The sequence below is a fragment of the Micropterus salmoides genome, unplaced genomic scaffold (assembly GCF_014851395.1).
Source record: "Micropterus salmoides isolate LMB-PRFRI ecotype aquatic unplaced genomic scaffold, ASM1485139v1 Ms_hic_scaffold_1, whole genome shotgun sequence".
In the NCBI taxonomy this organism is placed as follows: domain Eukaryota; kingdom Metazoa; phylum Chordata; class Actinopteri; order Centrarchiformes; family Centrarchidae; genus Micropterus; species Micropterus salmoides.
The window spans coordinates 13,054,894-13,067,385 of NW_024040040.1; the positions used below are offsets into that span (position 1 = coordinate 13,054,894).

The 12,492-nt window shown below is 40.9% G+C and overlaps 1 protein-coding gene across 7 annotated transcripts in view; it reads right to left on the minus strand.

Annotated features, from left to right (window-relative positions):
* The window catches only part of LOC119902312 (peripheral plasma membrane protein CASK-like), a 55,651-nt gene that overhangs the window by 16,429 nt on the left and 26,730 nt on the right, over nt 1-12,492 (minus strand). For 4 of the 7 annotated variants that reach the window (XM_038718451.1, XM_038718425.1, XM_038718442.1 and 1 more), the window contains exons 6-17: nt 12,186-12,288; nt 10,747-10,922; nt 9,777-9,899; nt 9,319-9,402; nt 8,959-9,058; nt 8,018-8,035; nt 6,206-6,327; nt 5,936-6,013; nt 5,751-5,831; nt 2,785-2,973; nt 1,179-1,257; nt 841-926 (exon numbers count right to left, since the gene is read on the minus strand). In XM_038718451.1, coding sequence (XP_038574379.1) covers nt 841-926; nt 1,179-1,257; nt 2,785-2,973; nt 5,751-5,831; nt 5,936-6,013; nt 6,206-6,327; nt 8,018-8,035; nt 8,959-9,058; nt 9,319-9,402; nt 9,777-9,899; nt 10,747-10,922; nt 12,186-12,288 — 1,239 coding nt within the window. The remainder of the gene's footprint in view (nt 1-840; nt 927-1,178; nt 1,258-2,784; nt 2,974-5,750; nt 5,832-5,935; nt 6,014-6,205; nt 6,328-8,017; nt 8,036-8,958; nt 9,059-9,318; nt 9,403-9,776; nt 9,900-10,746; nt 10,923-12,185; nt 12,289-12,492) is intronic. The other 3 variants (XM_038718469.1, XM_038718434.1, XM_038718459.1) reach the window with 1 other exon arrangement.

Here is a 12,492-nt window from a genome sequence, read left to right on the forward strand (position 1 = left end):
TTCTTAAGATGTATAAAACCCACAAAAACCTGCTGGGTCGCCTGCTTTAGCTGCTTCTGCTGCTTAGATTGTGTATAAATATTAATGTTTCAGCCTATGATCAATATGTCGTTGTGGACCGGTGGACATGCTACACATCGTTCAATCAGGTAGATTATCCACAATTCAGTCGTTCAGTTCGTTTAATGGAAACAATGAGCCCCAAAGTCTAATTCATATAGATTTACCGGTGTAACCTACGCGCTCATTAAGTCCGAATGTGTCCATTCCTTGATTATTTATATTCCTTTACTCTGTAAGGGTCCACCGATCTAAAGAGCTTTTCATAAAAATTAATCCAAGTTATAAATACTCTCATGTGAAGTCCATCGCTCTCTGTCTGCTAACTTTTGCGACACTTCTCATCCTGCACAGTGTTGAGTATGTTTGTTTTCGTTACCTTGCTGCCTACAAAATAAAAGTGCATCAGCAGTCTGTCGGCACTAGATCTAATGAATGACATGTATTTGATATTATTTGAAAATTTTTATATATGTAATATTCATACTGTTTGAAATATTTAAACTGTTTCATAGTAGCTTATTTCAGTTTTGTGCGAAAGGAATTAAAGGCCTGTCTCATAAGGACGTCTGTCCCAAATATAGTCAGGGTCAATGCAGTGACTTTAGCAAATAAAAGCCCGGGCTATTAATCAAAGTTTTACAGTATACATATCTATAATACATACTCGAAATACTGGTTAGATAAAACAAATAGAAAGGAACACTAATGACGGGTAAAAGAAATTAAAAAGACTGCCTGCACCATCCAAATGTGGGGAGTCGGATCTGTGTGACTTACCAGCATCTTTTGGAGCTGTTCTACCGTCTGATTGGCAACACTGATGCCATTAATCTCTCGGATCTCATCTCCTACATGCAGAGTCCCTGAAGCGGTGAAATAATGAATTAATAAAGATTACAAATGAGGCTATTGGGTGTTGAAACTTGAGCGCTTCACAAAGCAAAGGCCTGGGAAAACCCCAGGGGTTGCTGAGATGACTCCAGGGGGTGTCCAACTAATGTAAGGCAGAGTTACATTTCATTGTTATTTCAATTACCAGAATCTACTTTATAATCTCTGTGATTAATCTTATTTTGAGAGAAAAGCTCACCACACATTTTTTTATGGATGCATACCTTGTCGATGAATCATTCCACCATGCATGATTCGGGCCACGATACAGTGGTTGAGCTCGTTCATTTTCAGAGTAATGCCCTAGAAGAGACAGAAAGATAATTGACAGTGGAGAGTGACAATTCCGTCTGCTGCATGCAGCACAGTCTCAGTACAACACACTTTAAGAGTCACTGAGGCTTGAGGTTTCACATGTGCATTCCAGGTTACTTTCATCTAACAGATAGCAGTCTCACGGATTTCCTTCTGTTAAAAAAGAGCTGTGCTGCTGTGGTATGCAAATGTTAAAGCAAAAGAACACTTTCTGCTGCTTTACAACCAATCACTCCAATTTACTGTGAAATGGTTAAGGGAAGCGTTTACTTAGTCAAAGGTTGGCGACTGACTGATTACTTAATGTTCAACAAAAATGGGTCCACAACTAGACTTTCATCTTTTGTTGGATCATATATAAATATGGTCTAGGAAGTTAACTAGTTAGATAAAAACACAAAGTAAGTAAATGTAAATTCATCTGAAATGTGATGCAAGAATCTGAATTAGGGCTGAAACGATTAATAAAATGAAACGATTCATCGATTAATAAAATGCATCAACGCAAATTCTTTGCGTCAATGCTTCGTTTAATCCATTTAACTATACAGCACAGTGTTTCGCAGGGACATTTATTACTGTCGCACATCGCGCTTATGCTGTGAACACGACGTGATTATGATGGAGCTGTTTGCAAAGTGGAGGAAGAGAGAAAACACAGCGAGGGACAAAGAAGAAAGTGTCCAAAGTATGGGATTATTTCAACCTAAAGAAAACAACTCAACAACAACTGTAATGTTACTGTTCATCCACTGTAAAACGAAACTTATGTCGCCTCTGCAACAGCACCTTATCAGAAAGCAGCCGGTGTTCTGCCAGCGGACCACAGACAAGGTAACTTTAGCATTTAACTGAAATCATGATTGATTGTTGAGTTGAAGGTTAGCCAAAGTAAGCCGCAGTCCTCAGCTGAAAATGTTCACACGTGTTTGTTGTTCTACTTTTTGGGCCGTGAGTTGTAACCTCACAGTCATGTGTTAACTGGCTGTCAGGAAGCTGCACCTTTTTACCCACCGCCAGCTCTCTCTGTAGCTCAGACAATCCCTGCTACCTGCGTGTGCTAATCGTTCCTTTCACCCATATTCTTTGTCTTTATAATCCCTATCTTTATAATAAGAAACAGCTGTTTCGTGTGTAGGATCGCTCATTTCCCGTTTCACATGTGTTTTCTTGACAAAACGTGTTTTGGAGACCTGCGTCGGGTGACACAGCCGCTGTCACCGAACAGTTATGCCACAGCGACTTAAAGACTTCCGTCACAAGACAGCAAGTTGTGTAGTGTGAACGGCACGGACGCTGAAAGTGTTGTAGTCTGCACGAGCCTCTGGTATAACTTTTATAGCACTTGGGTGGTGGGTGATTGTGTTTCCCCCCCACCACTGCCAAGCCAAAGTACTTCTTAAACGATGCATCAATGAATTGTTGAAATAATCTATAGAAGCTTTGAATGCTAAAATCATTGTTAGCTGCAGCTCTACTCTGAATACATGCGTCTCTCTGTTTCAGTCTACACACCATGGGCTCGTCAGTGTTCTTCTGAAACTGGACCAGGCGAACCCTGGTGACGTTCTCCAGGTCCATGTCTCCGTTGGTGCTGTCTGGGGAGTCGCCGTTCAGGTAAGGTGAAGTGGGTGGGGGGGTCACCCTCAGCGCCTCATCACTGTAGACCTCGTGGGCCACCACATCGTGGGTCTGCAGCAGCGCCTGGAGAGTACACAGTCAGTCATGAATGTTGGGACTCATACGTCCAGCTGCACAGTAAGCTAGGTATCCCTGTTTTTTTATATATGCGACTCCACAGGGACTGATGCCCATTAACACTGCAAGTATTAATGCCAAGCTGTACACACAGGACAACACTGTGGCAGCTACAAGCATTGTAAACAATTGTTGTGGGTAGTAATGTTGAGAAAAGAGTGTCACATTTGTGGCTAAAATGCCAAGTTGGTCTGGAGAAGAAACCCTCCTGTGTGAATAACTCAAAAGTGTATAGCTCCAGCTTTAGAATGAGTGTGGCTTACACTAATCCTCTTTTGGCACTAATCATGTTACTGACACAGTGTGTTTTTACAAACACATTTACTAGATGTGTTTGCCAAATGATCACATCTGGTCATCAGAGCAGCAACATGACATGATGCATGACACGTCATGGAGAGCTAAAACAGCTGGCACTAAAGCCTTTTGACTTATGGTGAACATTAGTGCGGCTGAAAAGAACAACCGTCTGAAATAAAAAGATGTTTACAGAAGGCATCAACAATGGATTGCAGCAAGTGTTTGACATTGAATACCAACAAAATACCGGCAGGAACAAAGCATGCCCTTGGATCATAAGTCATGCACTACATAGGTTTAAAGTGAAAGAATTAGCAAGTGAGACATGTTTCTTCCCATGTGTAGCCTTGCAAAAGCCCTTCACACTCATTGTGCTAGCAGCACTGTTAAACGTCTGTGGCAGCATGAAAAAGCCAGCCGGTCAGGTCAGAGACCAAGGCAGGCTAATTGGATTGAACCAAACCTAAAGGCGTGACAGCTCCCCTAAGTGTCAAAGACTGAATCAGCACAGGGATCCACCTCAGCCTCTAGTGCTTCTGAGCTAAATCAGGGTATATACACAGGAATTCTGAAGTACAATTCAATACCTTTTCAACATATTTTAAGACTGCCGCGCCACTTAGATTAGCAACCGGTTAAGTCAGCCTCACACCTTTAAAAAGGGACATTGTGGAGTTTTTAAAATGAATTTAAGTTAGTTCAATTTAGATGTTAGCTTGCCTGCAAACGCTGACCAATTTATAATTACCTCACATAGTTGTGATTTATTTTCAGGCATAAATATGAAAAGGGTGTACTGTTGGTTGCAATCTCAAACTTTAATGCTAGAAGCCACTAAAACTACACAACGCACCTTTAACTTACATTTACTATAAATTGATTTTGAGACTGTAAAACTAAACACTCTTTTTGTGATAACTTTCATTGACCAATGTATAAATAATTCATATAGATCATAATAACAATTTAAATAGGCCAGTAGGGAACAAAGTTTAATAAATGTATGTGTACCACAGACATTTGTCATCAACAACTGCTGTCTGCATCCTAAAGCTGATTTGTGTAGATTTTTAGAACAATGACTTTAGAAAAACAAACTTTTTATGTTCCGCTTCTATTGGCCTGTGATTAATCTGATCACAAAAAGTGACACTGAAGAGCGCATCGGCTTTATGAAAAGTTGAACGCATTTCAATAAAAAGGCACAATAAAAGCCACATTGCCAGCTAAAGCCTGGTTCATACTACACGATTTTTAGCCCGATTTGCTGATCGGAGAGCTGGGCGACTGTCAGGCTGTGATCGGGGGTAAATTAGTAGTCCTTGGTTAACGTTAGCCAAACCCATGCAATGCTTATATTTTCCCTATAGATATTCATCTTACCGCTTCAACTGCGAACGGCGCATCACACCCATGTTTGAGTCAAAGGGCTGTTCAAGCGGCCCCAGAGCTCAGTCGGAGTATGTTTTGAATGATTACCATTGGGGTTCCGGAGCAGAGGAAGAGTAACTTTACATCTGGTTGTACTTGGAAATCAGTTTTCCGGTTCGCATGGATCTATTTTTAGGGGCGTATGAGAGTAAAACACTCGCACTGTAGATCCCTGCGCCTCACGTTACACAGAAGAAACACACAGTCGCTACCTTCACACACACTTTTAACATACAATCTCTTTGGTTAAAAATTATATTCACATTGGCAAAATATCTAGAAAATTTAACGGCCTTAATTTTTGCAAAATTGATTTATTACCTTTTAAGAGTTTTTAAGACCCCGCCGACACCCTGTAAATACATCTCAGTTTCATCCTACATTTAGCTGCTAGGCAAAGTATAAGTGGCAATAAAGCCAAAGAATACATCTACAAAACAACTTGCGTACAGTGAAAGTAATCCCCTCACTGAAAAATACATTTGCTATTGTACTGTTGTAATAAGACTTTACTGAGTGGAAAACTGCAGCCACAAAACAAGCTACACTCCTAGTGTGGCAATTACAGACTCTGACTATACCTTTCATGAAATCCACTACTGATTTCTTCTGCCTCAGTTTTCAGTTTCCATGTCCCTCCATAATATACTCCCAAATTGTTCTTCTTGTCTCAGCTCTGTTTCAGCCACTAGACCTATCTGACAAACATGGTGATATTGATGGTATATCCACACTGACGCCAGGCTGAAGCCCCTCAGCACATTGTCTCTCTAGCTCTTCTACCGCTCTAATGCGTCTGTCTGTTCTTTTTGCTCTGCAGGTGGCTACCTCTGCCTGCGAGATCGCCAGGCTCACGTCCTAAGCAGCTTTATGGCCAAGGGTGTTATGTGGAAAACCCCTACTCGTTGACACCAGTAGCTCTACATGCGTAAATCCTGAACCCGTCAAAACAATAAGAATGTGTATGATGCTGTATAACTGTAATATCCTACCATGAAGTGCGGCTGTGTAAGGATCCTTCTGAGCTCCTTGGCCTCCATGTTCTCTGGGTAACATGAGATGGTTTCCAGTACCTGGTGACGAAAACAAAGACATGAAGGTGACGCAAGTTTGTAAATGTGTGTACTCATCTCAAATTGCCCCTTTATTTATTAAGCATGAGCAGCAAGTTACTTACCTCTTTGGCTCTCTGCACTCCATCACTTGGAGGATTTCTGATCTGAGGGGATGACCTGGTGTTGATTTTGTCATAAAGCTGAAATGACAAGAATCATTAACATATAATTAAGCCCTACTTATAATGCAAGAGATGGAAAACCCAAACAATACTAAGTGTATAGGCCGGTAAGTAGAAGGTACATATTAGACAAATACTGTATGTAGCTGACACCTACTGGGCACTTGTGATATTACAGAGGAAGAGGTTCTGGTATTGTGGTTTACTCACATCTAACAGGGTATGGAGGTGCTGATCCTGGAAGACACTGTGGAGGAAGTCCATATCTTTTTCACTGCAGTCCGTCAATGCATGGATCTCCTCTAGACTGTCCAAAACTTGTGATACTGCCCCTGTAGACACATACACATGTTATACACTCAAGTAGACTAAGTCACAAGCACAGAGATACACTCACAAGCAGTCCCTACAGACATTCAACACTACAAAAAAAATGCGAACACTTAACATGACAAACATTTATCCACAAACACACTACCTGTCACACATCCACAAACAGGCAAAAAAGACAAAACAAGAAATGCAAAAACTAACACCAAGAAGACAAAAAATAAAAGTCACAAATGAAAAAACAAAAACACACACACGAACACCCAGAACTATTTAACCCCAAGTACCTGCTGCATCGCCCACACATGCAGCAAAACCAGAGAAACAGCGGTACATTGCATCAATACAACATCAGAAGAAAGTCACTTCAGAAAGTCACAGTTTGGATGATGGGTTAGGAGCAATACACCCAAGAAAAAAAAGGAGAATAAAAATAATGTAAAATGCTGTAATATGCAGAGGAAAACAAAGAAAGAATTCAAATCTGATACACAAAAATAAGTGTTATCAGGCCAAAAGTCTAGCCTTCCCACAAATTAAACATGTACTGTATATGTAATAACGATAAAATATCTAATTTAAAAAGTTTTCAAGAATATGTGTAGCCTACATAATAAACAAGCTCCTTGTTGATAAAGAATGAGAAGATGTGACATGTTTACATGATGGACAACAGTGCACTGTAGTCAGAATACATTTCCTCTCGATGAGAGGAATTTTACTTTTAAAAGTAATTCAGAAATGAGCTTTGACTCTGATACATTTGAACCTGCAAGCCAATCCTGAAATGGCCGCAGAATATTAGTGGTAGGTAGGTGATATGATTTTACACAACTGGCAAACCAGAGAGTAACCTCTCTCTCTTGCACATGTGTTAAATTTAGAGACTAAGGATTACTCCATCCTCAAAACTTTCTAATCCTGCAGTGACATGGTCTTGAATAGGACAACAGCACTGCCTTAGAGGCCGAGTCGATTAACAATAAAACTCTAGAAAGAAGCCCTGAAATAACAGATGCACATGGAGAAAATAATCCCAACTGCATACATGTATAATGCTGGCCGAATAATGGAATAGAAAACATGCTATTTAAGGTGTCAAGTAATTTGGTAAAACCTTCTTATAGGTCTGTTTTCATGCAGCGTACTATTCCAATTAGGGACACCAATTTTTAACAATTTCCTTAATAGATTTCCAGCCAGGAAATAGATTAATGTCCTAGAGGAGTGGCATGCATTTTGATTAACCAAACAAAATAATAGTCACTTAAAATTACTGCCCCTGCTCTCACTCTATGGTAAAACAAATGGCCAAATAAAAATGTAAGCTTTAACAATAACTGCAAATGTTGTGTGTAGTATTAAAGAAATGCTTTAGCAGAAATCTGATTGTGATAGAATATCCCATTGTTAGTCAAGATGCTGAAGCATGTAAGCATCTTCCCCTTCGTTTTGTTCATCTCACAAGCTAACAATCGGAATATTTAGTTATACTGTGTGATTGGAATAATTAAGATGCATGTAACGGGTCAAGAGGAAGCATTTGCATTAAAAGCACACTCATCAAACCAAATAGAAAACAGAGGGAGACACAGAGGAAGCCATTTTGGAGGATTAGGACAAACACTAAGAAAACTATGCACATGATGATGATGTCATCAAGATTCAATGGATGGGGAGGGGGATACGTACTTTCAGCAGCTAGCAGTCCTAGAGACAGCACATCAGAAGAAAAACAACACCAAAGAAAGAGAGGCTGAGATTAGAGGTTTACAGCAGTTATGGAGGTAGAGTTTAACACCTCAGAATGAGAGAGGAAAGAAAAAACAGTCTGACAATAAAGAGACAGAGAGACAGCAGTGTGAGGAATCATGGGGGCAGGTAGAGAATAAATGGATCTAGAGGGGAAATAGAGCAAAGTGCAGCAAACAAGCAAAAGCAGCAAAGTCTTTGAATAAGCTGCTGCAAGCATCTGCTATACAACACTATGTCTACAATGGTAAAAATAAACCAGTCACCAGGAAGCATGATTGCAGCAGACTACTAACCTCAGCAGAAAAAACACATATGTGGGGTTTAAGTACATCTGGCTGCAGCTGCTACATAAAAACCTGAGCAGAAAATATGAAGAGCTTAGCTCATTGCAATGATTCATTAGGTGATGATGTAACACGCTGCTCATTTTCCAGTTTGTGACATGAACACAAGTGGTTTCTGTATGCTGATGACTATTGACAGATTCAGCCTGCAGTCTTATCAAAGGAATTGAAAGTCCGTGGCTGAGACAGGGAAGTGAGGCTGTTGGGAAACACCTGTCTTCATCCAAAAAAGAGGAAGTTCTATGCAGACAGCTGGAGATCACATTAAGACACTACAATAGAAACCACGAGAAACGAAACTAGGCAAGAAAGTGAACATGTTCTTTAGGTAGTGTGTTTCATCTTTTAACTCGCATGACACATCAGTGGATATTCATGTGCAAAACTAAATTGTAGTTTGCACATTAACTACTATATTACCGTAACACCATATTATTTATTTTATTGTCCTTTAGGTTTTATTATCCAACAATTCGATGAGTGTTGAACTTCTTTAGGTTGCTTATGCTTCTTATGTTCTGTTGTGTGATTTACCTGAGGAGGTGGGGTCATCTGAGAAGTCATGTAGCTCCTCTGGGGGGTCGCCATAGTAAGAATTAAACTTGTGGCTTGAAACAGCAGCCAGCACTGCACCCTGAGATACAGAGTAGGGATAATAAAGCTATTAACTCAACAGACTTACATGTTGTGTCGTGTATACAGTCTTTGTATGTGTTTGTACATGAGGCCTTAAGGGGACAGGCCTGCGGAGAACCTAAAAAAACATTTGACAAGAAATTAATCTGGGTCAGTCAACAGAAGCTGCTGCACGCTGTAGAGGAGGTGACACTTCCTCATCTCTAGTTGCGTTGAGTCAGTAGAATTTTTAGAGTTGAATATCAACACAATGCCGACCTTCAGCTTCCTCCTGGCGTTGAACTTCCTTAGCTGCTCCACTGTTTCAGGCAGGTGGATCTTGTAGGCATACCTGTCCCTCTCCTACACACGCACACAAACACAAAATTCCACATAAAAACAAGGACAAACCATAAACACAACGGTGAGGAGGACATACGGAGTTACTGAGTGGATGTGAAAGTATAGTTGTGGTCAAACAAAAGGAAGTTTTTAAATCAACATCTGTAAGACAGGTGGTTTAAAGGGGACTTTGAGATGTCAAAGATTATTTAGTTGAAATATCAAATATCCACATCTAATTGTCGGTTTCTTTTTTTTTTAAATGTTACACATGATCACAAAACTAGAAGTTAGAGGAAAATAATCTGCTAAAGGTAGCAACATGTACAGTGAGAGCTCCTAACATGCTGTGAACATATTACTAGCAGGGTGTGTGTGTGTGAGAGAGATCTTACCTTCAGCCAGGGGTGGTTGAGGGCCTCGTAGACGGTGATTCTCTCAGCAGGGTCCAGCATCAGCATACGTCTCACCAGGTCTTTTGCGCTCTCCGAGATGTGGGCCCACTGGCGCGGGTTCATCTGAACACGAGTGCGCACACACACGCACACACAGTAAAGACAAACACTGTAACACTGTAGCTGTCATCACCAGGTCAGCAATGATGAGGGTATTTATAAATCCTTGTTTTGAATATCACTGTTGTAACGTGACTGTCAAACCAAGTCGCAGTGTTGAAAGCGCTCATTATTTACAGATAATATTTTTCTAAATAAAATCTGTGAATTTCTTAGCAGCTGTTTCGCAGCAGCTTGATGGACGACACTGTGGTGGTGTCTTCCATCAAGCTGCCTGCCGTGACCGCATCTGCCACAGATTAGTGCACCAAGCAGGAAATTCATACTCTCAGCTGACAACTGAAAATTAGAGACCTTTATCTCTGTATCTTCTGCTGACACTGTCACTTTATTCATTACATCTCACTGGCTTTTGTAAAAGTGAGAAGTAAGTAACAATTACCTATTTGATGCACTCACTTAACATACAATGAGGAATACGTATGATGAGGTCATTGCAGAAGTAGCTCAGTACAGGCATTAATTAATTAGGGCTGTACCAAACATGTCTTGTTGCCAGAAGGACAAAGACAGTAAAGATATAATACATTTTTGTTCAATAACTGAACAACTAATAACTTACATTTAACTGAAAGAAAAAATATGAACACTTCTGAAGTGATGTAGCACACACTCTGTACTGTTCAGTTCTTTGTAACCCAGGAGCTCAACATTGACGCACATTGCAGCACAGTGACAAAGGAGAGTATCCTATTGTGCTTAGCTGCAGCTATAGGGCACAGCTTTGGTGCAGTGACGAACATGTTCAGCGTGCACACTGACAGACAATGATGATGGTGTAGGCTCCCACCTTGTATTTCCCCTTAATGATAGCCTCAAACAAACGCTCCTTGGTGCCGTAGAATGGAAGGCAGCCAGACAGGAGGATGAAGAGGATGACTCCACACCCCCACACATCCACTGGTTTGCCGTATGGCTCCCTCTTGACTACCTCTGGGGCCATGAAGTGGGGAGTGCCAACACGACCTGAAGAGAGCAGAGAGCCAAAGATGTTAATGAAAAATAGAAACATGGTGGAAATCTGGAGACAGAACTGGTGTTACAAGCATAGACTGTATAAGAAGTGGACGTAGTCATCGTGACGTCACCTGTTTGAAGCTTCGAGTTTGGCCGATAGGGCGCCGCCATGTTGAGTTTTTGCAACCAGGAAGTGCCCGGATGTGACCATATTTGGACGAGATGGTGGAGCTAACGGCCGTTTGTGGAGCTAGCTAGCTAACTTAGCTAGGTGCATCTGTAATTCGCCTTAACTGTCATTTTAACTGGGCTGACAATTTTGTCTGGCGAACAACACACTTAAAACAAAGGCTACGTTCATACTGCAGGCCAATGTGACCCAAATCCTTTTTACGACAGTGTGAACAGGCCAAGTCACATGGAATCTGATCTTTTCCAGTTCGGAATTGGGCCACTTCCATATGTGGTTGTGGGGCAGTTGCGTTGTACAGCGCCAGAAACCGTATGGAAAAGAACAGAAAGTTGTGAACACTTGTCATAATTCGGGAGAAATGTGACCTGTGAGAGGACAATGAAAAACTCTCCCGCAAGCTAACATCTGTTGCTCGTTGTTTACTTCTGTAGCCTGCAACAGCGTGCTGCGTGTGACGTCGGGTTCTTCTTCTGCGCATGCGGGTCACTTTCAGGCCGCGGACAGTTCACTCTGGAGTCTGATATGGGCCACATTTAAACGATAATGTGAACTGGCAAATCAAATCAGATCTGGGAAAAAATTGAGGAATTGAGCATTAAGGCCTGCAGTCTGAACAAAGCCTAAATGTACTCACCAGAGAAAGTGAACAGCCAACTCCTAATGTGCTTTTTCAACGGCACTGGTTAAATTTACAGTGCCGTGGGTATAAGTAATTCTAGCCTGACTGACAGGTTGCCATGGTAACCACTTGTTAATCATAGATAATCCCGCCCTGTAGCACCTCTATTTTAAAATAAATGGGACTATAATGTACTAAATGAACATCATTTTGTATTGAACAACACCTGAAACTAGCGACTGAGACCATAAACTCATTATGAAAGTGTTTACTGCCAAAAGCCAAAAAGTATCCATTTTGTAATAATGTGGAAATTTAAATAAGCAAGCAATAGTTAATTAACCAGATATCAAAAGTATAACTAATTAATTGTACATCCTTTGACTGATTATCTAATTATTTCAGTGTGTGTCTGTGTCTCAGTCTTTTGAGTTATAGAGGGAAAAAAAACAGTCTGTACCTCCAGCTACTAAACCAGATTCTCCCAGCTGTATTGCCACTCCAAAACCTCCCAGCTTGACGGGAGCAGAGTTCTCCTTTGAGGCCAGCAGCACACAGTGGGGCTACAGAGGAATAAGAGAGACAGGTCAAGGTGGGTGAAAAAGAAGTTAAAGAGGAGATTTATAGTCCATATATTTTAACAGGTTAAATAAGGGACTGTCCTCGTAGGTCCTCATTCAACTGTATGAGTCACTGTGCAAAATATACCAACTCATAACTGTCATGACTTTTTACTGACAGAAAAAAAAAAACATTTCTTTGCAATC